At 37.2% G+C, this 27,963-nt stretch overlaps 2 protein-coding genes across 8 annotated transcripts in view; one reads left to right on the top strand and one right to left on the bottom strand.

Moving 5' to 3' along the window:
* Positions 1-1,427: 1,427 nt before the first annotated feature.
* On the bottom strand, positions 1,428-6,657 carry ppic (peptidylprolyl isomerase C). Of its 2 annotated transcripts, none has more exons than XM_061979947.1 (6): positions 6,513-6,657; positions 5,938-6,051; positions 5,787-5,895; positions 5,007-5,074; positions 1,794-1,910; positions 1,428-1,720 (listed from the first exon to the last, which is right to left on the bottom strand). In XM_061979947.1, exons 1-6 carry the CDS (start codon positions 6,606-6,608, stop codon positions 1,592-1,594), a joined length of 633 nt encoding a protein of 210 aa, XP_061835931.1. In that variant the 5' UTR covers positions 6,609-6,657; the 3' UTR covers positions 1,428-1,591. The 2 variants fall into 2 exon arrangements, with proteins under 2 accessions (XP_061835931.1, XP_061835932.1); XM_061979948.1 differs by having other exon boundaries at positions 5,787-5,880.
* Positions 6,658-6,674: 17 nt separating this feature from the next.
* prdm6 (PR domain containing 6) overlaps positions 6,675-27,963 on the top strand; it is a 91,554-nt gene continuing 70,265 nt past the window's right edge. For 2 of the 6 annotated variants that reach the window (XM_061979941.1, XM_061979946.1), the window contains exons 1-5: positions 6,675-6,786; positions 7,358-7,448; positions 21,078-21,205; positions 25,447-25,537; positions 26,559-26,904. In XM_061979941.1, coding sequence (XP_061835925.1) covers positions 26,565-26,904 — 340 coding nt within the window. In that variant the 5' untranslated portion in view covers positions 6,675-6,786; positions 7,358-7,448; positions 21,078-21,205; positions 25,447-25,537; positions 26,559-26,564. Of the gene's footprint in view, positions 6,787-7,357; positions 7,449-21,077; positions 21,206-25,446; positions 25,538-25,829; positions 26,026-26,558; positions 26,905-27,963 lie in introns of those variants that run through there. The other 4 variants (XM_061979944.1, XM_061979943.1, XM_061979942.1 and 1 more) reach the window with 4 other exon arrangements.

The raw sequence follows: 27,963 nt of genomic DNA, 5'->3' as shown, positions 1-27,963 counted from the left end.
TTGTCTCCCAAAACGTTATTAGTTAATGAGGTCATTAGAGACAACAATCTTAACGTCATTGGTCTCAGCGAAACCTGGCTCAAACCAGACGATTATTTTGCGCTGAATGAGGCATCTCCTCCTAACTATATGAGTGCACATATTGCTTGTCCCCTTAAAAGGGGTGGGGGGGTCGCACTAATATACAATGAAAACTTGAACCTTACCCCTAACCTAAATAATAAATATAAATCATTTGAGGTGATTACTATGAGGTCTGTCACACCGCTGCCTCTCTACCTGGCTGTTATATACCGCCCCTCAGGGTCCTATTCGGACTTTATCAGTGAATTCTCAGAGTTCGTCGCTGATCTAATGATCATAATGGGGGACTTTAATATCCATATGAATACCCCACCGGACCCTCCGTGCGTGGCGCGCCAGACTATAATTGATAGCTGTGGTCTTACACAAATAATAAATGAACCCACGCATCGCAACGGTAATACGATAGATCTAGTCCTTGTCCGGGGTGTCACCACCTCCAAAGTTATGATACTCCCGTATACTAAAGTAATGTCCGATCATTACCTTATAAAATGTGAAGTTCTGACTCATTGTCAACGAGCTAATAATAATAATAACTGCTATAGCAGCTGCAACATTAATGCTGTCACAACGATGACTCTTGCTGACCTACTGCCTTCGGTAATGGCGTCATTCTTAAATGATGTGGGCTCTATTGATAACCTCACTAACAACTTTAACGATGCCCTGCGCAACACCATTGATAGTATAGCACCGCTAAAACTAAAAAGGGCCCGTAAAAGGCGCACCCCATGGTTTACAGAAGAAATTAGAGCTCATTAATTATCATGTAGAAAGCTGGAACACAAATGGCGCGCGACTAACCTTGAGGTTTTCCATCAAGCATGGAGTGATAGTTGAATAACTTATAAATGCATGCTTACCTTAGCTAAAGCTAAATACTACTCAAATCTCGTCCGCCTCAACAAAAACGATCCTAAATATTTGTTCAGTACAGTAGCACCGCTAACCCAACAAGGGACTCCTCACAGTAGCTCCACCCACTCGGCAGATGACTTTATGAATTTCTTTAATCAGAAAATGTAACTCATTAGAAAGGATATTAAAGCTACAACTGGGTTCTATTAACACAGATACGACTGTATGTACGACAGATACAGCCCTCCAAAATAGTCTCTCTCTTTTTGATGAAATAACATTAGAGGAACTATTACAGCGTGTAAGTGGGATAAAACAAACATGTTTACTTGACCCACTTCCTGGGAAACTTATCAAGGAGCTTTTTGTATTTTAAGGTCCATCAGTGCTAAATATTATAAACTTATCACTTAATAAATGGCTGTTTTCCTTACTGAGAGGTGTGATTGTCATCAAGTGAAAGTGAAAGTAAAAGGTTTTTTTGGCAGCAACATTTATTGCAGACTTCAAAGTGATATGTTGTCATTCTTTCATGTAAAGATGTCATCTTAACATGTTTGCATAGTCAACACCTTTCACCTTTTCTTCTTCTTCTACCAGCCCTCCACCTCCACAATAAAAGGCTCTTTGACCTTTTCTTCTTCTTCTACCAGCCCTCCACCTCCACAATAAAAGGCTCTTTGACCAGCATCCTCCCGCTGTTGACCACCACACAGTCCGTGTGAGGAAGGTTCCTCTCGTTGGTGTCCTGGAGCTCCATGGTGTGGACCACAGACTGCCAGGAAAGAACATTTCTCCATTTTATTGCACCATAAGGTGTGTGTGTGTGTGTGTGTGTGTGTGCGCACCATCCCGTCCAGGACTTTGCCAAACACAACATGTTTGCCATCCAACCACGGAGCTCTAGTGGCCAGGATGAAGAACTGCGAGCCGTTAGTGTCTGGACCAGCATTGGCCATGCTCACCTGGTGTACACACACACACACACACACACACACACACACACACACACACACACACACACACACACACACACACACGCACACACCATAAATCGTTGGTGGGGTCGTCAAAGTGGGAAAATAATCAATAGTTTCAATTATAATTTTTTTTTAAAAGGAACAGTAAAATATTAAAATAGTAACCGTAAAATAAATATTACATTACTAAAATAGTGAACCAATAAAATACTTACATAGTATAATTTTTAAATGAGTAACTGTAAAATAATCAAATAGTAAATTATTAAAATCCTAACTTAGTATTATATGTAAATATTAACAGTAATGGCAAAATAGTAACATACTAAAATGTTACATGGTAAAATAATAAAATAGCTAACGAATAGTAAAATAGTAACCGCACATCAATACAATAGCAACATATTAAAATACTATCATAGTGGTAAAATTGTATCATAATAAAAATAACAGTAATAGTAAAATAATAAAATACTAACATGATAAATAAATATATAGTGTTATAAAAGTAAAATAGTAATATATTAAAATAGTAACCATAAACTGATAAAATAGTAACAATAAAATAGTAAAATAGTAGCATAATAAATGAGTAAAATAATAAAATACTAACACAATAAAAATGTTTATCTTAAACTGATAAAATAGGAACACTAAAATAGTCGTATAAAAGTAAAATAGTAGCATAATAAATGAGTAAAATAATAAAATAGCAAATTTATAGTAGAATTATAAAAATAGTAACATACTAACCATGAATTAATAAAATAGTGACATAGTAAAATAATAAATAGCTAAGTAAGAGTAAATAAATACAATAATAGTAAAATAAAAAAATTATAACATAGTAAAATAGTAACCGTAAATAAATAAAATAGTAACAGCGAAAAAAAAGTAAAACAGCGTGATAAAATAGTAACATAGTAAAATAGTAACGTAGTAAAACAATGAAACCACAAATTAGTAGTAAAATAATAACATAGTACAAACCCCGCTTCCATGAGTTGGGAAATTGTGTTAGATGTAAATATAAACGGAATACAATGATTTGCAAATCCTTTTCAAGCCATATTCAGTTGAATATGCTACAAAGACAACATATTTGATGTTCAAACTCATAAACTTTATTTTTTTTTGCAAATAATCATTAACTTTAGAATTTGATGGCAGCAACACGTGACAAAGAAGTTGGGAAAGGTGGCAATAAATACTGATAAAGTTGAGGAATGTTCATCCATCCATCCATTTTCTACCGCTTATTCCCTTCGGGGTCGCTGGAGCCTATCTCAGCTACAATCGGGCGGGAGGCGGGGTACACCCTGGACAAGTCGCCACCTCATCACAGTGAGGAATGTTCATCAAACACTTATTTGGAACATCCCACAGGTGTGCAGGCTAATTGGGAACAGGTGGGTGCCATGATTGGGTATAAAAACAGCTTCCCTTTCACAAGAAAGGATGGGGCGAGGTACACCCCTTTGTCCACAACTGCGTGAGCAAATAGTTAAACAGTTTAAGAACAACGTTTCTCAAAGTGACATTGCAAGAAATGTAGGGATTTCAACATCTACGCTCCATAATATCATCAAAAGGTTGAGAGAATGTGGAGAAATCACTCCACGTAAGGCATGGCCGGAAACCAACATTGAATGAGCGTGACCTTCCATCCCTCAGACGGCACTGTATCAAAAACCCACATCAATCTCTAAAGGATATCACCACATGGGCTCAGGAACACTTCAGAAAACCACTGTCACTAAATACAGTTGGTCGCTGCATCTGTAAGTGCAAGTTAAAGCTCTACTATGCAAAGCCAAAGCCATTTATCAACAACACCCAGAAACGCCGCCGGCTTCTCTGGGCCCGAGATCATCTAAGATGGACTCATGCAAAGTGGAAAAGTGTTCTGTGGTCTAACGAGTCCACATTTCAAATTGTTTTTGGAAATATTCGACATTGTGTCATCCGGACCAAAGGGGAAGCGAACCATCCAGACTGTTATCGATGCAAAGTTCAAAAGCCAGCATGTGTGATGGTATGGGGGTGTATTAGTGCCCAAGGCATGGGTAACTTACACATCTGTGAAGGCACCATTAATGCTGAAAGGTACATACAGCTTTTGGAGCAACATATGCTGCCATCTAAGCGCCGTCTTTTTCATGGACGCCCCTGCTTATTTCAGCAAGACAATGCCAAGCCACATTCAGCACATGTTACAGCGTGGCTTCGTAAAAAAAGAGTGCGGGTACTTTCCTGGCCCGCCTGCAGTCCAGACCTGTCTCCCATCGAAAATGTGTGAAGCGTAAAATACGACAGTGGAGACCCCGGACTGTTGAACAACTGAAGCTCTACATAAAACAAGAATGGGAAACAATTCCACTTTCAAAGCTTCAACAATTAGTTTCCTCAGTTCCCAATTGTTTATTGAGTGTTGTTAAAAGAAAAGGTGATGTAACACAGTGGTGAACATGCCCTTTCCCAACTACTTTGTCACGTGTTGCAGCCATGAAATTCTAAGTTAATTATTATTTGCAAAAAAATATAAAGTTTATGAGTTTGAACATCAAATATGTTGTCTTTGTAGCATATTCAACTGAATATGGCTTGAAAAGGATTTGCAAATCATTGTATTCCGTTTATATTTACATCTAACACCATTTCCCAATTCATATGGAAACGGGGTTTATAAAATAGTAACTATAAACCAATAAAAAAGTAACAGTAAAATAATAGTAAATTAGTAGCATAACAAAATTGTAGCATAGTAATATAATAAAATAGCAAAATAATAGTAACATTGTAATTATAATAAAGTATTAACAATAAATCAATGATATAGTAACAGTAAAATAATAGCAAAATAGTAGCATAATAAAATAGCATTTTTTGAGTAAACTATAATAGTAACAGAAATAAAATAAAAGTAAATGGTAGCATAATAGAATAGTAACATAGTAAAATAGTCCAACCATTTAACATAGTCAAAAAATAAAATAGGTGATTGATAGTCAAATATTGCTCAGATGGTGAAATGTTGTGGCTAGCAGTTAGCATAATTAGCCATGTTTGGTGAAGTGGTACCCAGCCCGCAGAGCTGTGCTTCAGTCGGAAGTTCTCATCAGCAAAGGTGGTTCCGTAGATGCTGTGACCTGAAGGACACAAGAACATGTGGTCTATGAAGGACACAAGAACATGTGTTCTATGAAGGACACAATAATATGTGTCCTATGAAGGACACAAGAACATGTGTTCTATGAAGGACACAATAATATGTGTCCTATGAAGGACACAAGAACATGTGTTCTATGAAGGACACAAAAACATGTGGTCTATGAAGGACACAAGATCATGTGTTCTATGAAGGACACAAGAACATGTGGTCTATGAAGGACACAAGAACATGTGTTCTATGAAGGACACAAGAACATGTGTTCTATGAAGGACACAAGAACATGTGGTCCATGAAGGACACAAGAACATGTGGTCCATGAAGGACACAAGATCATGTGGTCTATGAAGGACACAAGAGCATGTGGTCTATGAAGGACACAAGATCATGTGTCCTATGAAGGACACAAGATCATGTGTTCTATGAAGGACACAAGCTCATGTGTTCTATGAAGGGCACAAGAACATGTGTTCTATGAAGGACACAAGAACATGTGTCCTATGAAGGACACAAGCACATGTGGTCTATGAAGGACACAAGAACATGTGTCCTATGAAGGACACAAGTACTTGTGGTCTATGAAGGACACAAGAACATGGTTGTTGTATGACATGGTCACATGGTACAATAGTGGTCAGGTCAGGTCACATGGTACAATAGTGGTCAGGTCACATGGTACCATAAGGCCACACCTCCAGTGCCATCTCCCAGGGTGAAGTCTCCTCCTTGGACCATGAAGTCCTTGATGACTCTGTGGAACTTGCTGCCTTTGTAGCCGTAACCTTTCTGTGCACAAACACACTAACTTCTCTTCATGTCAACCTACATTCACCTTGGACTCACCTCTCCTGTTGCCAGGGCAACAAAGTTGGCCACAGTCAGAGGGACCACCTCTCCAAAGAGGCCAATGACCACGCGGCCCACCTCCTGACCCGCCACTGTGATGTCAAAGAACACCTGCAACACACACCTGTCAATCATCTCTGCATGGAAACAACATCAACACAATCTATCCAGATAATAATAAAAGATGTATTCTTTAACCAAGTACTGCCTTCTATTGCTAACAAACATCAAGTAGCTACACAATCTATGGAGATAATAATAAAATATGTATTCTTTAACCAAGTACTGCCTTCTATTGCTAACAAACATCAAGTAGCTACACAATCTATGGAGATAATAATAAAAGATGTATTCTTTAACCAAGTACTGCCTTCTATTGCTAACAAAGCAGTTGTGGCTAGCAAAGATCATCTCGTGTCTTATCGCGATAACAGAGCGTTGCTATCCAGGTCACGTGACGTTGGCGGGAAGCCTTCAATTTGTTGACACCTGAACACACACACACACACACACCTGTACTGCTAGGCCACGGACACACACACACACACACACACACACGCACACACACACACCTTCTCGGTGACTTTAGGTCCGCTCCGTGAAGGCAAGGCGGCGTGCAGGCAGGCGGCGTGGCCACACAGCAGCAGGAACACCGAGCGAGCCTCCATTAGCACCAGCTAGCTGTTAGCTTCTAGCTCCGAGGATAGCGGCTGTCAGCTGCGAGGATGTCCGGGAAACAGAGCGCCAAAGCCGGCCACGTCACCACAGTCCTCCCGCCCCCCTCCACGGAAGTCCCGCCCCCCCCGAGGGAACGAGGACAGGAGAGAAAGGGGACAAGGAAACAAGGTAAGGAGATGGAATGCATTCTAAAGTCGACTTGAAAAGTGTTTATTTATGCCTTACTTGACATGTTGGAGCCAACATGGCTGCCACTGTGATTAGAAAAGTGTTCATTAATGCCTTAAATTGACATGTTGGAGCCAACATGGCTGCCACTGTGATTAGAAAAGTGTTCATTAATGCCTTAAATTGACATGTTGGAGCCAACATGGCTGCCACTGTGATTAGAAAAGTGTTCATTAATGCCTTAAATTGACATGTTGGAGCCAACATGGCTGCCACTGTGATTAGAAAAGTGTTCATTAATGCCTTAATTGACATGTTGGAGCCAACATGGCTGCCACTGTGATTAGAAAAGTGTTCATTAATGCCTTAAATTGACATGTTGGAGCCAACATGGCTGCCACTGTGATTAGAAAAGTGTTCATTAATGCCTTAAATTGACATGTTGGAGCCAACATGGCTGCCACTGTGATTAGAAAAGTGTTCATTAATGCCTTAAATTGACATGTTGGAGCCAACATGGCTGCCACTGTAGGAATTAGAACTTCATTGGATGATTATTTCTCCAATATAGTGTCTACTTCCTCAACGCTGCTGCAATGTGAGGAGCCCAGGCAAGAGCGCCCCCTGTCTGCAGGGAGGACTCACTGCCCCCTGCTGATAAGGTAAACAAACAAATTAATGTCTTTTTAAAAAAGCTTTTTTTGACACTGAATTTATGTAACTGAATTGTTTGCATTTGAATTTTGTGAACAGTTTTTTTCTTTTTTTTTTTTTTTCTTTACATCAAATTATGCTGGCAATTTCATTGAATATCAATTTGTGGGCAAAACTTTGTTGGTGTTTTTAAAATTTAAGTTTGTTAGAATGCAGTATTTTAAAAGTCAGTGTTCTAAAAATCAGTGTGTAAAAAATGAATCGTGAAAAAAAAATTTGGTGCAGAAAATTCAGTGTAATAATTGAGTGCAGAAAAAATCAGTGTAAAAAAAATAAAATAATTGTTGCTTCAAAATGTAAGACCCACTTCTGGTAAATTAACACTGAATGTTTCTGCGCCAAATTTTTTTAACACTGGATTCTTCTGGAAAATTTTTTTTTCGCATTGAATTTTTATACACTGATTATTGTTTATACTCATATTTTACACACTGGATTTTAACAAAATGAAATTTGTTAAACACAAATGTTGCTTACAACTTTCTTTATTCAATGACATTGTCAGCATAATTTGATATTAAAAAAATAAAAATTCAGTTCACAAAATTCAAACGCAAACAATTCAGTTCCATAAATAGTGTGTGAAAAGCCCAAAAGAGGACGGCCTGCTTCCTCTGCTCATTTACAGCAAGTGAGTGTGGACTTTGGAATAGTTCTGCACTGAATTTTTTAAATATCCTTTTTTTGCATTGAATTTTGAAACACTAATTTAACAAACTAAATTTTTAAACACTATTTTTTTTTTACACTGAATTTTAAAGTTGTGAAGTGAATTATATTTATATAGCGCTTTTCTCTAGTGACTCAAAGCACTTTACATTGTGAAAGCCATTATTTAAGTTCCATTCTGGTGGGTAGTGCCCTGCCCAAGGACACAACAGCAATGGTGGAAGCGGGGATCGAACCTGGAACCCTTAAGTTGCTGGCCTGGCCGCTCTACCAACCGAGCCATACCATATTTTAACACACTGAAATTTTTCAACCCAAATTTGCTGACATCAGCATAATAATCAGTTATGTAAATTCAGTGTCCAAAAAACCAGGATGGATTGCTTCAGTTGTATTTAATTAGAAGTAAGTCTTCACTTTTGAAGCAACAAATATTTCTGCACTGAATTTTTGTACACTGATTTTTTTTATTTTTACATATGATTTATTTTACACTGAATTTTAAAACATTGTATTTTAGCAAACACATTTTATCGCCATAATTTAACAAATGTATTTTTTTAAGGGACACATTTTGCTCGCACATTTTTATTGAATGAGATAGTCAGCATCATTTGATGTAAAAAAAAAAAATTCCAGTTGACAAAATTCAGTTGCCTATGTTTAGTGTCAAAAAACCAGGATCTATTGCTTCAGTTTTAATTAACTGGAAGTGAGTCAAATATTTCTACACTGATTTTTTTTCCTACCTATGATTTATTTTACACTGAATTTTAAAACATTGTATTTCAACAAACTGATTTTTTTTAAGGGACACATTTTACTGAAACATTTTTGACATAGTCAGCATAGTTTGATGTAAAAACATTCTGTTGACCAAATTGAAACACAAAAAATCCAGTTGACATGAAAAAAGGCTTTGGTAATAAAGACACAAATGAATATTTCTTACTACAATGATCTATTATGTGAGCACTTGACGTATGTCAGATGGCAGGAAACATACTTTGTAAGAAAGATGACAGTTTTTTGTGGGCATTTGAAGGCATCATGGAGCGTTCAAGTGCTGGAAGACTTTAGTGCATTAAACGCTGGCCTTCAGCTGCACACACCAAAGCTGAATAAAAGTCCCTGATGAATATCTGTCAATACACATGAATTATCATAGTCAGCCCGCGGTGACCTTAAAACACTCACACACACACACACACACACACACACACAGAAGAGTTTTATCGGCCTCCTGTCAAAGCCACCCGTCCATTCGTCTTTTCTTGCCGCCGCCCGCTGAATTAATTAAGCAGGAATGTAAATGTTTTAATTGAATGTCAAACAGGACCTTAACGACACGCCGCTATGGAAATGAAAGTGAAGCGCTGTTACACACACAGACATGCTATATCGTGTGTGTGTTCAGCACCAATCACTCTTTACTGTCTCAAGTTCAAACATTTATTGATCCTAATATTGTACCTTGAAGAGGATCAAGTACATGTGATTTAAACAAAGCATGTTACACCTTCTAACATCATCATGCAGAGGAGGGCTCACATTCCACAGGACTGCCATCGATTTATGGCTGGGGTGTGTGTGTGTGTGTGTGTGTGTGTGTGTGTGTGTGTGTGTGTGTGTGTGTGTGTGTGTGTGTGTGTGTGTGTGTGTGTGTGTGTGTGTGTGTGTGTGTGTGTGTGTGTGTGTGTGTGTGTGTGTGTGACATAACTGCTTTGTTTTATTTTTATATATATATGTATATATATATATATATATATAATGTAGTAACAGACACCTTCGTAATATATATATATATATATATATATATATATATATATAATGTAGTAACAGACACCTTCATAATATATATGTGTATATATATATATAATGTAGTAACAGACACCTTCATAATATATATATATATATATATATATATATATTATGAAGGTGTCTGTTACTACATTATATATTATGAAGGTGTCTGTTACTACATTATATATATATATATATATATATATTATGAAGGTGTCTGTTACTACATTATATATATATATATATATATATATATATATATTATGAAGGTGTCTGTTACTACATTATATATTATGAAGGTGTCTGTTACTACATTATATATATATATATATATATATATATATATATATATATATATATATATATATATATATATATATATATATATATATACTTGCAGTGTGTATATTGTACATATTACATATTATTATGAAGGTTTCTGTTACTAAATTATATATATATATATATATATATATATATATTTGTAGTGTTTATATTGTACATATTGTTATGAAGGTGTCTGTTACTACATTATATATTATGAAGGTGTCTGTTACTACATTATATATATATATATATATATATATATATATATATATATATATATATATATATTATGAAGGTGTCTGTTACTACATTATATATATATACATATATACTTGTAGTGTTTATATTGTACATATTACATATTGTTATGAAGGTGTCTGTTACTACATTATATATATGCACTTGCAGTGAGTATATTGTACATATTACATATTGTTATGAAGGTGTCTGTTACTACATTATATATATACTTGCAGTGAGTATATTGTACATATTACATATTGTTATGAAGGTGTCTGTTACTACATTATATATATACTTGCAGTGAGTATATTGTACATATTACATATTGTTATGAAGGTGTTCGTTACTACATTATATACTTGCAGTGAGTATATTGTACATATTACATATTGTTATGAAGGTGTCTGTTACTACATTATATATATACTTGCAGTGTGTATATTGTACATATTACATATTGTTATGAAGGTGTCTGTTACTACATTATATATATACTTGCAGTGAGTATATTGTACATATTACATATTGTTATGAAGGTGTCTGTTACTACATGATATATATACTTGCAGTGAGTATATTGTACATATTACATATTGTTATGAAGGTGTCTGTCGCTACATTATACAGTATATATATATATATATATATATATATATATATATATATATATATTATGAAGGTGTCTGTTACTACATTATATATATATACATATATACTTGTAGTGTTTATATTGTACATATTACATATTGTTATGAAGGTGTCTGTTACTACATTATATATATGCACTTGCAGTGAGTATATTGTACATATTACATATTGTTATGAAGGTGTCTGTTACTACATTATATATATACTTGCAGTGAGTATATTGTACATATTACATATTGTTATGAAGGTGTTCGTTACTACATTATATACTTGCAGTGAGTATATTGTACATATTACATATTGTTATGAAGGTGTCTGTTACTACATTATATATATACTTGCAGTGTGTATATTGTACATATTACATATTGTTATGAAGGTGTCTGTTACTACATTATATATATACTTGCAGTGTGTATATTGTACATATTACATATTGTTATGAAGGTGTCTGTTACTACATTATATATATACTTGCAGTGAGTATATTGTACATATTACATATTGTTATGAAGGTGTCTGTTACTACATTATATATATACTTGCAGTGAGTATATTGTACATATTACATATTGTTATGAAGGTGTCTGTTACTACATTATATATATACTTGCAGTGAGTATATTGTACATATTACATATTGTTATGAAGGTGTTCGTTACTACATTATATACTTGCAGTGAGTATATTGTACATATTACATATTGTTATGAAGGTGTCTGTTACTACATTATATATATACTTGCAGTGAGTATATTGTACATATTACATATTGTTATGAAGGTGTCTGTTACTACATTATATATATACTTGCAGTGTGTATATTATCCTCCAGTGATGATAATACTTGGTAATGATGACAAGTGAGGGAGGTGATGACTAGTTTCCAAGGTATTTATGGGTAAGAAGATGCTTCAGTAGCGACGGTGTCAGATGGATGGACGCCCCCAGTGACCTTTTGTTGCGTGACGTCAGTGTTTGAGTGACAGGTGTTGGCCGTGGTGAAATGTTAGTGCTGTTTCTTTTCATGCGATGAAGCCGTGTGCTTGGTCATGTGACGGGGTGAAAGGTGGCGTGTTTGCAGTGGGTGTCGTTGCTAAATGAACTCTTGTTAATGCGCTGTTTTTCTCCGCCGGCCGCCGTGGAAATAATTAGCTGTTGTTGTAGAAAATGATGAATTTGGGCAGTTAATTCATCGATCGTGCGATGTGCCGGGCGCTAGAAAGTCATTAATCAATGGATGAAAAGAGCTAATTCTCCTCCCGCTGCTTCTTCCTCCTGCAGGGCTGCAAGGAAAATATGACTTTTTTACCTTTTTATATCCAATACCTGCAGGAGTTTGCTTTTTACCCACTTTAGGAAAAACAGGCCTCAGCTAATTCATTAAAGAGCAGAAAGTCAAAGCAGTCTGCCCTTTTTTCTCCGCCTTCGACAAAGACTATTTACAAAAAACATAACAAGTGGAATGAAAGAGCAAGCAGGTGAAATGTAAGCAGAACACTGATAACAAGTGCCATTGCCCAAAAAATAATAATGTATCAAAACGACATTGTTATTAGGGCTGCAAATCTTTGGGTGTCCCACCATTCCATTCCATATCGATTCTTGGGGTCACAATTCCATTCAATATCGATTTTTTTTCAATTCAACACGATTCTCGATTCAAAAAGGATAATTTCCCGATTGAAAAGGATTGTCTATTCATTCAATACATAGGATTTGAGCAGGATCTACCCCAGTCTGCTGACATGCAAGCTTTTATAATTGTAAAGGACAATGTTTTATCAACTGATTGCAATAATGTACATTTGTTTCAACTATTAAATGAAGCTAAAATATGACTTATTTGATCTTTGTGCAAATATTGGACACAGTGTGTTGTCCAGCTTATGAGATGTGATGCAAGTGTAAGCCACTGTGACACTATTCTTCTTTTCTATAAATGTCTAATGATAATGTCAAAGAGGGATTTTTAATCACAAATTGTAACTAACATTGATACTGTTGTTGATAATATTCATTTTTGTTTCACTACCTTTGGTTTGTTGTGTGTGGTGTTTGTGTCTCCTCTCAATTGCTCTGTTTATTGCACTTCTGAGTGTTGCTTTTGGAATTGGATTGCATTGTTATGGTATTGCTGTGGATTGATTAATAAAAAATAAAATAAAAAAATAAAAAAATCGATTTTTGAAAAATGAGAATCGTACATAGTGAGAATCGCCATTTGAATTCCAATCGATTTTTTCCCCACACCCCTAATTGTTATGAATCCATCCATCCATCCATTTTCTACCGCTTGTCCCTTTTTGGGGTGGCGGGGGGTGCTGGAAACCATCTCAGCTGCACTCGGGCGGAAGGTTATGAATGATTGATCTATTCAATCAAGGCTTCCATTATTATATCCAATATTGCCTATTTTGTGTGTTTGCCCTTCAGAAAAAACTCAGTTTTATTTGACAAAAAGTGTATAAATCAAACAAAAATATAAAAAAACAATTTAATGGACAGATAGTTAGGAAGTTTTAAGATTTAGGCGTTAAAAGAAAAAAAACTGCGTATAACTTGTTTTTAACACTTTTATGAGTGGGACCCTTTTTTGTTTTAAACCGTCACAATGAAATAAAATGTGTTATGAATTATTGACCCATTTAAGGCAAATATTCCACGTCTACATTTATTTTGGGGAACATGTGTTTTTGCCATTAAAACTGGGCATTCTTGAACAAAAAAGGCATCAAACATGAACAAATGTTAACTGTCATTGCTCAAAAAATAACAAGACATCAAAATCAATGCTAGTTATTGACCTTTTAAGCCTCCAATCACTTCATATCAATTATTCCACTACTTTAGGACATTTGGTGTTTTTGCCAAATTAAAAATCAGTTTTCTACGACAATAAGGCCTTTAAACACACACACAAACATAAAATAATAACTTTTAATTGAGGGTTAACCTGGAGTTTTAATCAAATATTTATATATAAATATGACTTATTTTGATCACTTTTACGAGTGGGACCCTTTTGGATCCACAAGTATTTTAGTGGGATTTATTTTTTATAACTCATTGCTCCAGAAATAATCATGAATCAAGTCAATGTTGATATGAATTATTGACATATTTAAGTCTCCAATTGCTTCACATGTAATATTCCACTTTGAGAATGATTTAGGGGGAAATGTTGCATATTTTGTTCATAAAAGCCAATGCCTTGTATGAAAAAAGGGCATAAAACAAAGAAACAAAAAACTTCATAAAAACGTCTGATCAACGAATAGATCTGAACTCTATCTCCAGATTTAAGGCTTGAAAGTTAAAAAAATACAATTTAAAAAAAAAAAGTCAATTTCTTTTGAACACTTTTATGAGTGGACCCAAAAGGGTCCCCAATCATTTTATTGCGATTTTTTTTAAGCTGTCATTGCTCAAAAAGTAATAATGAATCCAAATCAATGTTGTTATGAAATATTGACATATTTAAGTCTCACATTACTTCACATCTAATATTCCACTTTGAAATATTTTTGGGAGAAAGTTTAGCATATTTTGTGTGTTAGCCATAAAAAAGGTTTTGTTTGAGAAAAAAGGCATAAAACAAAACAAAAATAATACAAATGTATAATTGATGGGTTTATCTAAAGTTGATCTGGAGATTTAATTGTTGCAAGTAAAGAAAAAAAAAAAAAAGACTCTTTTGGAACCCGAAGAATTGTAGTGGGACTTTTTTTTTAAACTGTTATTGCTCCAAAATGAATAAGACCTTAAAGGCCTACTGAAAGCCACTACTAGTGACCACGCAGTCTGATAGTTTATATATCAATGATGAAATCTTAACATTGCAACACATGCCAATACGGCCGGGTTAGTTTACTAAAGTGCAATTTTAAATTGCGCGCCAAATATCCTGCTGAAAACGTCTCGGTATGATGATGTCAGCGGGTGACGTCACAGATTGTAGAGGACATTTTGGGACAGCATGGTGGCCAGCTATTAAGTCGTCTGTTTTCATGGCAAAATTCCACAGTATTCTGGACATCTGTGTTGGTGAATCTTTTGCAATTTGTTCAATGAACAATGGAGACAGCAAAGAAGAAAGCTGTAGGTGGGAAGCGGTGTATTGCGGCAGGTGTTGTGCCGGATAACGCACCCCCGCCGTAGAATGCACCCCCTGACTGTTGTGCCGGATAACACAGCCGGTGTTTCATTGCTTACATTCCCGAAAGATGACAGTCAAGCTTTACCATTGGCCTGTGGAGAACTGGGACAACAGAGACTCTTACCAGGAGGACTTTGAGTTGGATACGCAGACACGGTACCGTGAGTACGCATGCAGCTGCGGCTTCCAAACATTTGATCGCTTGCTTGTACGTGCGTGCCGCTATGTGCATGTCACATACGTAACTTTGGGGACTTTGGGGAAATATATGTGCTGTATGAACTTTGGGGAGGTGAACGGTACTTTGGGCTGTGGGATTGAGTGTGTTGTGCAGGTGTTTGACTTGTATTGGCGGGTTATATGTGAGGTGTTTGTTATGCGGGATTAATTTGTGTCATATTAAATATAAGCCTGGTTGTGTTGTGGCTAATAGAGTATATTGTGTTTATTTACTGTTTGAGTCATTCCCAGCTGAATATCAGGTCTCACAGCATCTTCCCTATCTGAATGGCTCCCACTGCCCTCTAGTCCTTCACTCTCACTTTCCTCATCCACAAATCTTTCATCCTCGCTCAAATTAATGGGGAAATCGTGGCTTTCTGGGTCCGAATGTCTCTGGCTGCTGGTGGCCATGATTGTAAACAATGTTTGGATGTGAGGAGCTCCACAACCTGTGACGTCACGCTACTCGTCTGCTACTTCCGCTACAGGCAAGGCTTCTTTATCAGCGACCAAAAGTTGACAACTTTATCGTCGATGTTCTCTACTAAATCCTTTCAGCAAAAATATGTCAATATCGCCAAATGATGAAGTATGACACATAGAATGGACCTGCTATCCCCCTTTAAATAAGAACATCACATTTCAGTAGGCCTTTAAAATCAAGGTTATGAATGATTGACATATTTAAATCTCCAATGACTTCACATCAATTATTACACTTTCAACCTTTTTTGGGGGGGAAATATTTTGTGGCGAAAAAGAGTGTTTTCTTTAACAAAAATAAAAACATTTTAAACTTATTTCAACATTTAAATCTAAAGTTAATCTTAAAAGTCAAGCTTTGTTAAAAAAAACAACTTATTTAGAAAATGTCTGACTGAGACCCTTCTGAGCAAGGTGAAACAATCTATGAAAGTGTGGATCTAAAACATTCACACCAGAAGTCTCTTCCTTTTTCTTTGGCTTTCTGACAAATACCTACTGCAGCTTGAAATATTGGAAAGTCCATCAATTGCGAGGAATAACAACATCAAATGTTTCAATATGGCGTCCCTCAGGGCAGCTGTTTGCCCCCACCTCAGGCCCCATAACGTATAGCGTGGGCCCCCACCTCAGGCCCCATGACGTGTAGCGTAGACCCCCACCTCAGGCCCCATGACGTGTAGCGTGGGCCCCCACCTCAGGCCCCATGACGTGTAGCATGGGCCCCCACCTCAGGCCCCATGACGTGTAGCGTAGACCCCCACCTCAGGCCCCATGACGTGTAGCGTAGACCCCCACCTCAGGCCCCATGACGTGTAGCGTGGGCCCCCACCTCAGGCCCCATGACGTGTAGCATGGGCCCCCACCTCAGGCCCCATGACGTGTAGCGTAGACCCCCACCTCAGGCCCCATGACGTGTAGCGTGGGCCCCCACCTCAGGCCCCATGACGTGTTGCTACGTAGCGTGGGACCCCCGTCTTCCCGCTGCGCAGCATTCCTGCGTGCAGAAAAAGTCTCCTTTTGGGTTCTCTCTCAGGCGTGTTGTTGTTCCTTATCAATCCAGCAGCGCTCCCCAGGATGACGAATGGCGGCTGTCACGGCCATGCTAGTCATAACAACCTTTACGTCTTCTAACGTTTAGCCATGTCCTTATTCCTTATCCACACCGTGTGTGTGTGTGTGTGTGTGTGTGTGTGTGTGTGTGTGTGTGTGTGTGTGTGTGTGTGTGTGTGTGTGTGTGTGTGTGTGTGTGTGTGTGTGTGTGTGTGTGTGTGTGTGTGTGTTCTGGTATTTCCAGCCTTCTTGAGACATGAAGAAGGAAAAGTATCTTCCATATGAGGAGGTGTGAACAAGTGATGACATAAATCAATAACATTGCATCTAATAGAGAGACAAATACTAGAGTCCGTTTCCATATGAGTTGTGAAATTGTGTTAGATGTAAATATAAACGGAATACAATGATTTGCAAATCCTTTTCAAGCCATATTCAGTTGAATATGCTACAAAGACAACATATTTCATGTTCAAACTCATAAACTTTATTTTTTTTTTTGCAAATAATCATTAACTTAGAATGTCATGGCTGCAACACGTGACAAAGTAGTTGGGAAAGGGCATGTTCACCACTGTGTTACATGGCCTTTTCTTTTAACAACACTCAATAAACGATTGGGAACTGAGGAAACTAATTGTTGAAGCTTTGAAAGTGGAATTGTTTCCCATTCTTGTTTTATGTAGAGCTTCAGTCGTTCAACAGTCGTATTTTACGCTTCATAATGCGCCACACATTTTCGATGGGAGACAGGTCTGGACTGCAGGTGGGCCAGGAAAATACCCGCACTCTTTTTTTTTTTTTTACGAAGCCACGCTGTTGTAACACGTGCTGAATGTGGCTTGGCATTGTCTTGCTGAAATAAGCAGGGGCATCCATGAAAAAGACGGCGCTTAGATGGCAGCATATGTTGCTCCAAAACCTGTATGTACCTTTTAGCATTAATGGTGCCTTCACAGATGTGTAAGTTACCCATGCCTTGGCCACTAATACACCCCCATACCATCACACATGCTGGCTTTTACACTTTGCATCGATAACAGTCTGGATGGTTTGCTTCCCCTTTGGTCCAGATGACACGATGTCGAATATTTCCAAAAACAATTTGAAATGTGGACTCGTTAGACCACAGAACACTTTTCCACTTTGCATGAGTCCATCTTAGATGATCTCAGGCCCAGAGAAGCCGGCGGCGTTTCTGGGTGTTGTTGATAAATGGCTTTGGCTTTGCATAGTAGAGCTTTAACTTGCACTTACAGATGTAGCGACCAACTGTATTTAGTGACAGTGGTTTTCTGAAGTGTTCCTGAGCCCATGTGGTGATATCCTTTAGAGATTGATGTGGGTTTTTGATACAGTGCCGTCTGAGGGATGGAAGGTCACGCTCATTCAATGTTGGTTTCCGGCCATGCCGCTTACGTGGAGTGATTTCTCCACATTCTCTGAACCTTTTGATGATATTATGGAGCGTAGATGTTGAAATCCCTACATTTCTTGCAATGTCACTTTGAGAAACGTTGTTCTTAAACTGTTTGACTATTTGCTCACGCAGTTGTGGACAAAGGGGTGTACCTCGCCACATCCTTTCTTGTGAAAGACTGAGCATTTTTTGGGAAGCTGTTTTTATACCCAATCATGGCACCCACCTGTTCCCAATTAGCCTGCACACCTGTGGGATGTTCCAAATAAGTGTTTGATGAGCATTCCTCAACTTTATCAGTATTTATTGCCACCTTTCCCAACTTCTTTGTCACGTGTTGCTGCCATCAAATTCTAAAGTTAATGATTATTTGCAAAAAATAAATAAAGTTTATGAGTTTGAACATCAAATAAGTTGTCTTTGTAGCATATTCAACTGAATATGGCTTGAAAATGATTTGCAAATCATTGTATTCCATTTATATTTACATCTAACACCATTTCCCAACTCATATGGAAACGGGGTTTGTATGATAAAACAAGATGGCAGCTAGAGAAGGACTTCCCTATTCATCCCCGCCAGGTGAACAGCTGATTTGACCACCAGAGGATGAACAAATACACTACGCTACTAAGATTATAGTGGCCATTAACACTTAGCTTCTACAAAGTGCGGCACAGGGGCCATCTGTGGTCCCTGACTCCTTTGTCATCCGCCTTAAGCACATTACAAAAAACAAAAAATAGAGATTTCATTTGCACCCCTGGTGGTGACATCTATCAACATGAGGGTGCTCCCAAAAAAGAGGGATTTTTCACATTGACTGTGTGTCGCTTTTAAAAGTGCTCCCCCTCTGGTCAACATATGAAATAACAAGTGTGTGTAAAAATGTGAAGTGCTCCCCCTCTGGTCAACATATGAAATAACAAGTGTGTGTAAAAATGTGAAGTGCTCCCCCCTCTGGTCAACATATGAAATAACAAGTGTGTGTAAAAATGTGAAGTGCTCCCCTCTCGTCAACATATGAAATAACAAGTGTGTGTAAGAAATTGAAATGTGCTCACTCTGGCAAAAATTTATCAAATAAATATATATATATATATATAGAGACATACTGTAATAACTTTAAGTAAATCATGAAGATTAAAACACAATTACAAACAAAACATTCAAAAAATAAATAATTACCTAAAAGCTTACCTTCTTTTATATGTGCATAGTATGTATATATTATTAATGTTGTAAATACACATCTTTATATATCTAGAAAGGCTGGTCCAAAAGAGGCAGGCATATTTCTCAAGAAGGTAACAAATACAAGAATGTGTGTGTGTAGGTGTGTGAGTGTGTGTGTGTGTGTGTGTGTATGTATGTATGTATGTATGTGTGTGTGTGTGTGTGTGTGTGTGTGTGTGTGTGTGTGTGTGTGTGTGTGTGTGTGTGTGTGTGTGTGTGTGTGTGTGTGTAAAAGAAGGCTGAAAAGCTTCGGGTCGTGGATAACGAGACTGACCCAAAAACACAATGAGCTCAGCTGTAATCTGTCTTGTCCGCACACACACACACACACACACACACACACACACACACACACACACACACACACACACACACACACACACACACACACACACACACACACACACACACACTTTTGTTGCTAAGGAAATGGAGTCCATCTAAGCGTAATAATAGCAATCAAAGTAATAATAAGTTGTAATCTTTCTAGCAAACAAAGTGCGTAAAAGAGGAAAAAGAAAAGAACAAAAATCTGTGGTTAGAAAAACTGTTGACTGTTCTGTCACTCATTGTCGTCATGGCAACAATCCTTGACATCAATCATGTTGGACAATCAGAGGAAATGTCATTCCTGGCCAGGCCACTAGAGTGCATGTTAGCCACTTCTTTTCTCTAAAAATACTATTTGAAAAAACAACTAAGTGGAATAAAAGAAGTAAGCTGCCATGTAGGCTGTTTTTTCTTCTTTAGAAGGGTGACAACATAATAAGGACTCAATCAATGTTGTCATGAATGATTGACATCCAATAAGTGGTTTGGGGGCAAAACAATGCATGTTGTGTGTGTTTGCCCTACAAAAACTAAGAAGGCATAATAAAAATGGACAGATCTGGAAAGTTAAAAAGCAATAAACTGTCATAATGACTTCAAATCAATGGCAAATGGGGAAAATATTAAATCAAATGTTTTTAACTTCGTATCCACAGATAGATCTGAAGTTGGTTCAATATTTAATTGTTGAAATATATATATCTACATATATATATTTCTTATTTTTAACAATTTTATGAGTGGGGCCTTTTTGGATCCCCAATCATTTTAGTGGGACTTTGTTGGAACTCTGACAATGAGTTCAAATGTGTTTAAGCAAGCAAGTATTTAGGGTCAATTCAGCATTTTAAAAACAGTTTTGACCTGAAGTCCATTTAAAAGTTGAATAATAAAGAAATGATCATGTATGACTTCTATTTAGTGTTTATTTCACAAGTCTATATATTGTATATGACAATCTTATTTATGGGGCTTCTATTTTAGCCCGAAAACTTGATGTGGAAAGTTCCACACTTTCAAACGGCCTCTTGGGCAAGTCCCGTACGTTGGGGATGTGATGAAGCCACCATCATCATTCATTCTTCATCCTACATGCCATCAGACCTTGTACAGTAAGTGATTGTTTTATCTTCTTCTTCTTTAGCACATGATGCTTCCTGTTTGACTGCTTGGAAAACATCCTCCTTATATTCATGCTCAAAAATACACCTATCTGGATCATGCTTTGTCCCAAACTAGTCTTTGTTGTCTCTCATCACGTCTGCCATGATTAGTCAAAGTTGTAGTCTTTGTTGTCTCTCATCACGTCTGCCATGATTAGTCAAAGTTGTAGTCTTTGTTGTCTCTCATCACGTCTGTCATGATTAGTCAAAGTTGTAGTCTTTGTTGTCTCTCATCACGTCTGCCATGATTAGTCAAAGTTGTAGTCTTTGTTGTCTCTCATCACGTCTGCCATGATTAGTCAAAGTTGTAGTCTTTGTTGTCTCTCATCACGTCTGCCATGATTAGTCAAAGTTGTAGTCTTTGTTGTCTCTCATCAAGTCTGCCATGATTAGTCAAAGTTGTAGTCTTTGTTGTCTCTCATCACGTCTGCAGGATTAGTCAAAGTTGTAGTCTTTGTTGTCTCTCATCACGTCTGCCATGATTAGTCAAAGTTGTAGTCTTTGTTGTCTCTCATCACGTCTGCCATGATTAGTCAAAGTTGTAGTCTTTGTTGTCTCTCATCAAGTCTGCCATGATTAGTCAAAGTTGTAGTCTTTGTTGTCTCTCATCACGTCTGCCATGATTAGTCAAAGTTGTAGTCTTTGTTGTCTCTCATCAAGTCTGCCATGATTAGTCAAAGTTGTAGTCTTTGTTGTCTCTCATCACGTCTGCCATGATTAGTCAAAGTTGTAGTCTTTGTTGTCTCTCATCAAGTCTGCCATGATTAGTCAAAGTTGTAGTCTTTGTTGTCTCTCATCACGTCTGCAGGATTAGTCAAAGTTGTAGTCTTTGTTGTCTCTCATCACGTCTGCCATGATTAGTCAAAGTTGTAGTCTTTGTTGTCTCTCATCAAGTCTGCCATGATTAGTCAAAGTTGTAGTCTTTGTTGTCTCTCATCACGTCTGCCATGATTAGTCAAAGTTGTAGTCTTTGTTGTCTCTCATCACGTCTGCCATGATTAGTCAAAGTTGTAGTCTTTGTTGTCTCTCATCACGTCTGCCATGATTAGTCAAAGTTGTAGTCTTTGTTGTCTCTCATCAAGTCTGCCATGATTAGTCAAAGTTGTAGTCTTTGTTGTCTCTCATCACGTCTGCCATGATTAGTCAAAGTTGTAGTCTTTGTTGTCTCTCATCACGTCTGCCATGATTAGTCAAAGTTGTAGTCTTTGTTGTCTCTCATCAAGTCTGCCATGATTAGTCAAAGTTGTAGTCTTTGTTGTCTCTCATCACGTCTGCCATGATTAGTCAAAGTTGTAGTCTTTGTTGTCTCTCATCAAGTCTGCCATGATTAGTCAAAGTTGTAGTCTTTGTTGTCTCTCATCACGTCTGCAGGATTAGTCAAAGTTGTAGTCTTTGTTGTCTCTCATCACGTCTGCCATGATTAGTCAAAGTTGTAGTCTTTGTTGTCTCTCATCAAGTCTGCCATGATTAGTCAAAGTTGTAGTCTTTGTTGTCTCTCATCACGTCTGCCATGATTAGTCAAAGTTGTAGTCTTTGTTGTCTCTCATCACGTCTGTCATGATTAGTCAAAGTTGTGGTCTTTGTTGTCTCTCATCACGTCTGCCATGATTAGTCAAAGTTGTAGTCTTTGTTGTCTCTCATCAAGTCTGCCATGATTAGTCAAAGTTGTAGTCTTTGTTGTCTCTCATCAAGTCTGCCATGATTAGTCAAAGTTGTAGTCTTTGTTGTCTCTCATCAAGTCTGCCATGATTAGTCAAAGTTGTAGTCTTTGTTGTCTCTCATCAAGTCTGCCATGATTAGTCAAAGTTGTAGTCTTTGTTGTCTCTCATCACGTCTGTCATGATTAGTCAAAGTTGTGGTCTTTGTTGTCTCTCATCACGTCTGCCATGATTAGTCAAAGTTGTAGTCTTTGTTGACTCTCATCACGTCTGTCATGATTAGTCAAAGTTGTAGTCTTTGTTGTCTCTCATCACGTCTGTCATGATTAGTCAAAGTTGTAATCTTTGTTGTCTCTCATCACGTCTGCAGGATTAGTCCAAGTTGAGGGGGACACATGCAGGTCATGTTCATGATCTTCATGGGATCATCATATCTATTTACTTAGTGTCATAAATGATAAATGTAGTGTCAAGTCAACATCTTAGTGCTACTTTATTGGAACTGATTGAACAAGTTCATGTCTATTAAAAACAAAACAAAACAATTGGAACGGTATAAATTCAACACTATGAAATATATTTTTTAAATGTGTAAATATAAACACATTTGGTATAAATGAAAATAAAATATAAGAAAAAGTGTAAAATGTAAATACCTTCAGTATAAATGAAAATAAAGTATTAAAGTTACAAATATAAGTACATTTGGTATACATTAAAACAAAGTGTTAAGTGTAAAATATAAATACATTTGGTATAAATGTAAATAAAATGTAAAAAAAAATGGTAAAATATAAATCATTTTTAAAAATTTACACTGAATGGTATAATTTAAAATAAGACATTAAAACATAAGCGTAATATATATAAAAAAATAGGTATACATTGAAATAAACTGAGTGAAATATACAAACCCCGTTTCCATATGAGTTGGGAAATGGTGTTAGATGTAAATATAAACGGAATACAATGATTTGCAAATCCTTTTCAAGCCATATTCAGTTGAATATGCTACAAAGACAACATATTTCATGTTCAAACTGATAGACATTTTTTTGTTGTTGCAAATAATCATTAACTTTAGAATTTGATGCCAGCAACACGTGACAAAGAAGTTGTGAAAGGTGGCAATAAATACTGATAAAGTTGAGGAATGCTCATCAAACACTTATTTGGAACATCCCACAGGTGTGCAGGCTAATTGGGAACAGGTGGGTGCCATGATTGGGTATAAAAGTAGATTCCATGAAATGCTCAGTCATTCACAAACAAGGATGGGGCGAGGGTCACCACTTTGTCAACAAATGCCTGAGCAAATTGTTTAAGAACAACATTTCTCAACAAGGAATTTAGGGATTTCACCATCTACGCTCCGTAATATCATCAAAGGGTTCAGAGAATGTGGAGAAATCACTGCACGTAAGCAGCTAAGCCTGTGACCTTCCATCCCTCAGGCTGTACTGCATCAACAAGCCACATCAGTGTGTAAAGGATATCACCACATGGGCTCAGGAACACTTCAGAAACCCACTGTCAGTAAGTACAGTTGGTCGCTACATCTGTAAGTGCAAGTTAAAACTCTCCTATGCAAGGCGAAAACCGTTTATCAACAACACCCAGAAACGCCGTCGGCTTCGCTGGGCCTGAGCTCATCTAAGATGGACTGATACAAAGTGGAAAAGTGTTCTGTGGTCTGACGAGTCCACATTTCAAATTGTTTTCTGAAACTGTGGACGTCGTGTCCTCCGGACCAAAGAGGAAAAGAACCATCCGGATTGTTCTAGGGTGAAAGTGTAAAAGGCAGCATGTGTGATGGTATGGGGGTGTATTAGTGGCCAAGACATGGGTAACTTACACATCTGTGAAGGCACCATTAATGCTGAAAGGTACATACAGCTTTTGGAGCAACATATGTTGTTATCATGGACGCCCCTGCTTATTTCAGCAAGACAATGCCAAGCCACGTGTTACATCAATGTGGCTTCATAGTAAAAGAGTGCGGGTACTAGACTGGCCTGCCTGTAGTCCAGACCTGTCTCCCATTGAAAATGTGAAGCCTAAAATAGCAGAAGGGAGACCCCCGGACTGTTGAACAACTTAAGCTGTACATCAAGCAAGAATGGCAAAGAATTCCACCTGAGAAGCTTCAAAAATGTGTCTCCTCAGTTCCCAAACCTTTACTGAGTGTTGTTAAAAGGAAAGGCCATGTAACACAGTGGTGAACATGCCCTTTCCCAACTACTTTGTCACGTGTTGCAGCCATGAAATTCTAAGTTAATGATTATTTGCAAAAAAAATAAAGTTTATGAGTTTGAACATGAAATATGTTGTCTTTGTAGCATATTCAACTGAATATGGCTTGAAAAGGATTTGCAAATCATTGTATTCCGTTTATATTTACATCTAACACCATTTCCCAACTCGTATGGAAAAGGGTTTGTAAATAAAGTTGTTTTGAGAGAAAATGTGCACTTCCTGTTTGTATTCTTCTTCTGACCATTATTGTGAAAATATCAACTCTTTTTTTTATAGGCAGCCACCGGGTCAAAGGTCACACTGTGTGTGTGTTTATTGGGGGTCATAGTGAGAGAGAGAGAAAGGGGCGTGTGCTGGTTTGGGGCTGGTCAGTACGCACACACACACACACACACACACACACACACACACACACACACACACTAGAAGTGTCCTGATGGAGGAACACTCCTCCCACTTACACACACACACACTCACACACACACTAGAAGTGTCCTGATGGAGAAACACTCCTCCCACCTCCACACACACACACACACACACACACACACACACACACACACACACACACACACACACACACACACACACACACTAGAAGTGTCCTGATGGAGGAACACTCCTCCCACTTACACACACACACACTCACACACACACTAGAAGTGTCCTGATGGAGAAACACTCCTCCCACCTCCACACACACACACACACACACACACACACACACACACACACACACACACACACACACACACACACACACTAGAAGTGTCCTGATGGAGGAACACTCCTCCCACCTCCACACACACACTAGAAGTGTCCTGATGTCCTCCCACCTCCTCGCTCACTGACAGGGTAAGATTCTTTTCTTCTCACTTTTCTGCTGTTCTGTTGTGACGGGTCATGGTGCTCTCTTAATGTTCTTTTATTCTTCTTCATCGCCTCCTCCCACCTACACACACACATCTAACACACTGTTTGTGTCCAGCTTAGAAGGTTCTATGAAGTCCTGCTATAATTCTATGAGGTTCTACTACGAGGTTCTATGATGTCCTGCTATAATTCTGAGGTTCTACTACGAGGTTCTATGAAGTCCTGCTATAATTCTATGAGGTTCTACTAGGAGTTCTATGAAGTCCTGCTATAATTCTATGAGGTTCTACTACGAGTTCTATGAAGTCCTGCTATAATTCTATGAGGTTCTACTACGAGGTTCTATGAAGTCCTGCTATAATTCTATGAGGTTCTGTTTGGGTCTATGAAGTCTAGTGCTGAAGTCCCTTCAACTTCACTTTTGACTTGTCTTCTAAAATATTTCGTAGCACTTTTGTCTGCTTGTATTGTGAAAGAGCCCTGTAGTGATGATTGACAGCTGTCATGTCCCCCAGGCGGCCATGTTGAAGCCGGGCGAGCCGAGCGCCTTCCTGAAAGTGGACGCGTCGTACTTGCATCACTGGCAGCATCTCCTGCCTGTGCCGCCGGCCCCCGCGGACCCCCTGCGCCCCTCCCGGCTCTACGGCCAGCGGGCAGGAGACGTGCTGGCCAAGGAGCAGAGCTGTGGGGGGGTGGTGTCGTCCAGCGTGAAGAGCGGCGGCGGCGGCGGCGGCGAACAAGGCGGGAAAAGTTTATCGGGGAGGATGAAGCTGAGCGCCGAGGAACTGGACTACTTCCTGTACGGACAACAGAGGATGGAGATCATCCCCGTCAACAACCACAACCTTGACGCCAACAACCGTATGTACACACACACACACACACACACACACACACACTCTTTTCTTTCATATTACTCAAATATTTCCAATATTCATTTGAAAAATTGTAATTTTACACAATTTGTCTTAAAAAAAGTGACATCAAAAGTTAAAATAACAACAGTTGTGATTTGTTGGTAAATCATTTGTTTATTAAATTCAAGTGAAGTTAAAATAACAACAGTTGTGATTTAATTAATGTTTATTTGTTTATTAAATTCAAGTGAAGTTAAAATAACAATTGTGATTTAATTAATGTTTATTTGTTTTTTAAATTCAAGTTAAGTTAAAATAACAACAGTTGTGATTTAATTAATGTTTATTTGTTTATTAAAATCAAGTTAAGTTAAAATAACAACAGTTGTAATTTAATTGTTTATTTGTTTGTTAAATTCAAGTTAAGTTAAAATAACAACAGTTGTGATTTAATTAATGGTTATTTCTTTATTGAATTCAAGTTAAGTTAAAATAACAACAGTTGTGATTTAATTAATGTTTATTTGTTTATTAAACTCAACTTAAGTTAAAATAACAACAGTTGTGATTTAATTAATGTTTATTTGTTTATTAAATTTAAGTTAAGTTGAAATAACAACAGTTGTGATTTAACTGTTTATTACATTTAATTTAAGTTGAAATAACAAGTTGAGTTACAATTTATTAACAATAAATCACAACAACAGTTTTGATTTATTGTTAATGTTTATTTGTTTATTACATTTTATTTAAGTTGAAATAACAACAGTTTTGATTTATTGTTAATGTTTATTTGTTTATTACATTTTATTTAAGTTGAAATAACAACAGTTGTGATTTATTGTTAATTAATGTTTATTTGTTTATTACATTTAATTTAAGTTGAAATAACAGCAGTTGTGATTTATTGTTAATGTTTATTTGTTTATTAAATTAAATTCAAGTTGAAATAACAACAGTTGTGATTTATTGTTAGTTAATGTTTATTTGTTTATTAAATTAATTTAAGTTGAAATAACAGCAGTTGTGATTTATTGTTAATTAATATTTATTTGTTTATTAA

The sequence above is a fragment of the Nerophis lumbriciformis genome, linkage group LG20, assembly GCF_033978685.3.
Source record: "Nerophis lumbriciformis linkage group LG20, RoL_Nlum_v2.1, whole genome shotgun sequence".
In the NCBI taxonomy this organism is placed as follows: domain Eukaryota; kingdom Metazoa; phylum Chordata; class Actinopteri; order Syngnathiformes; family Syngnathidae; genus Nerophis; species Nerophis lumbriciformis.
This window is presented reverse-complemented; position numbering and strand designations above follow the sequence as displayed.

Bases quoted from the DNA above. Each gene is read 5' to 3' on its own strand.
- ppic (XM_061979947.1), bottom strand. From the start codon at position 6,608: ATGGAGGCTCGCTCGGTGTTCCTGCTGCTGTGTGGCCACGCCGCCTGC. The intron at 6,052-6,512 runs GTGTGTGTGTGT...TGTGTGTTGCAG, and splicing joins GACCTAAAGTCACCGAGAAG to GTGTTCTTTGACATCACAGT. The intron at 5,896-5,937 runs GTGAGTCCAAGG...AAGAGAAGTTAG, and splicing joins TTGCCCTGGCAACAGGAGAG to TGTGTTTGTGCACAGAAAGG.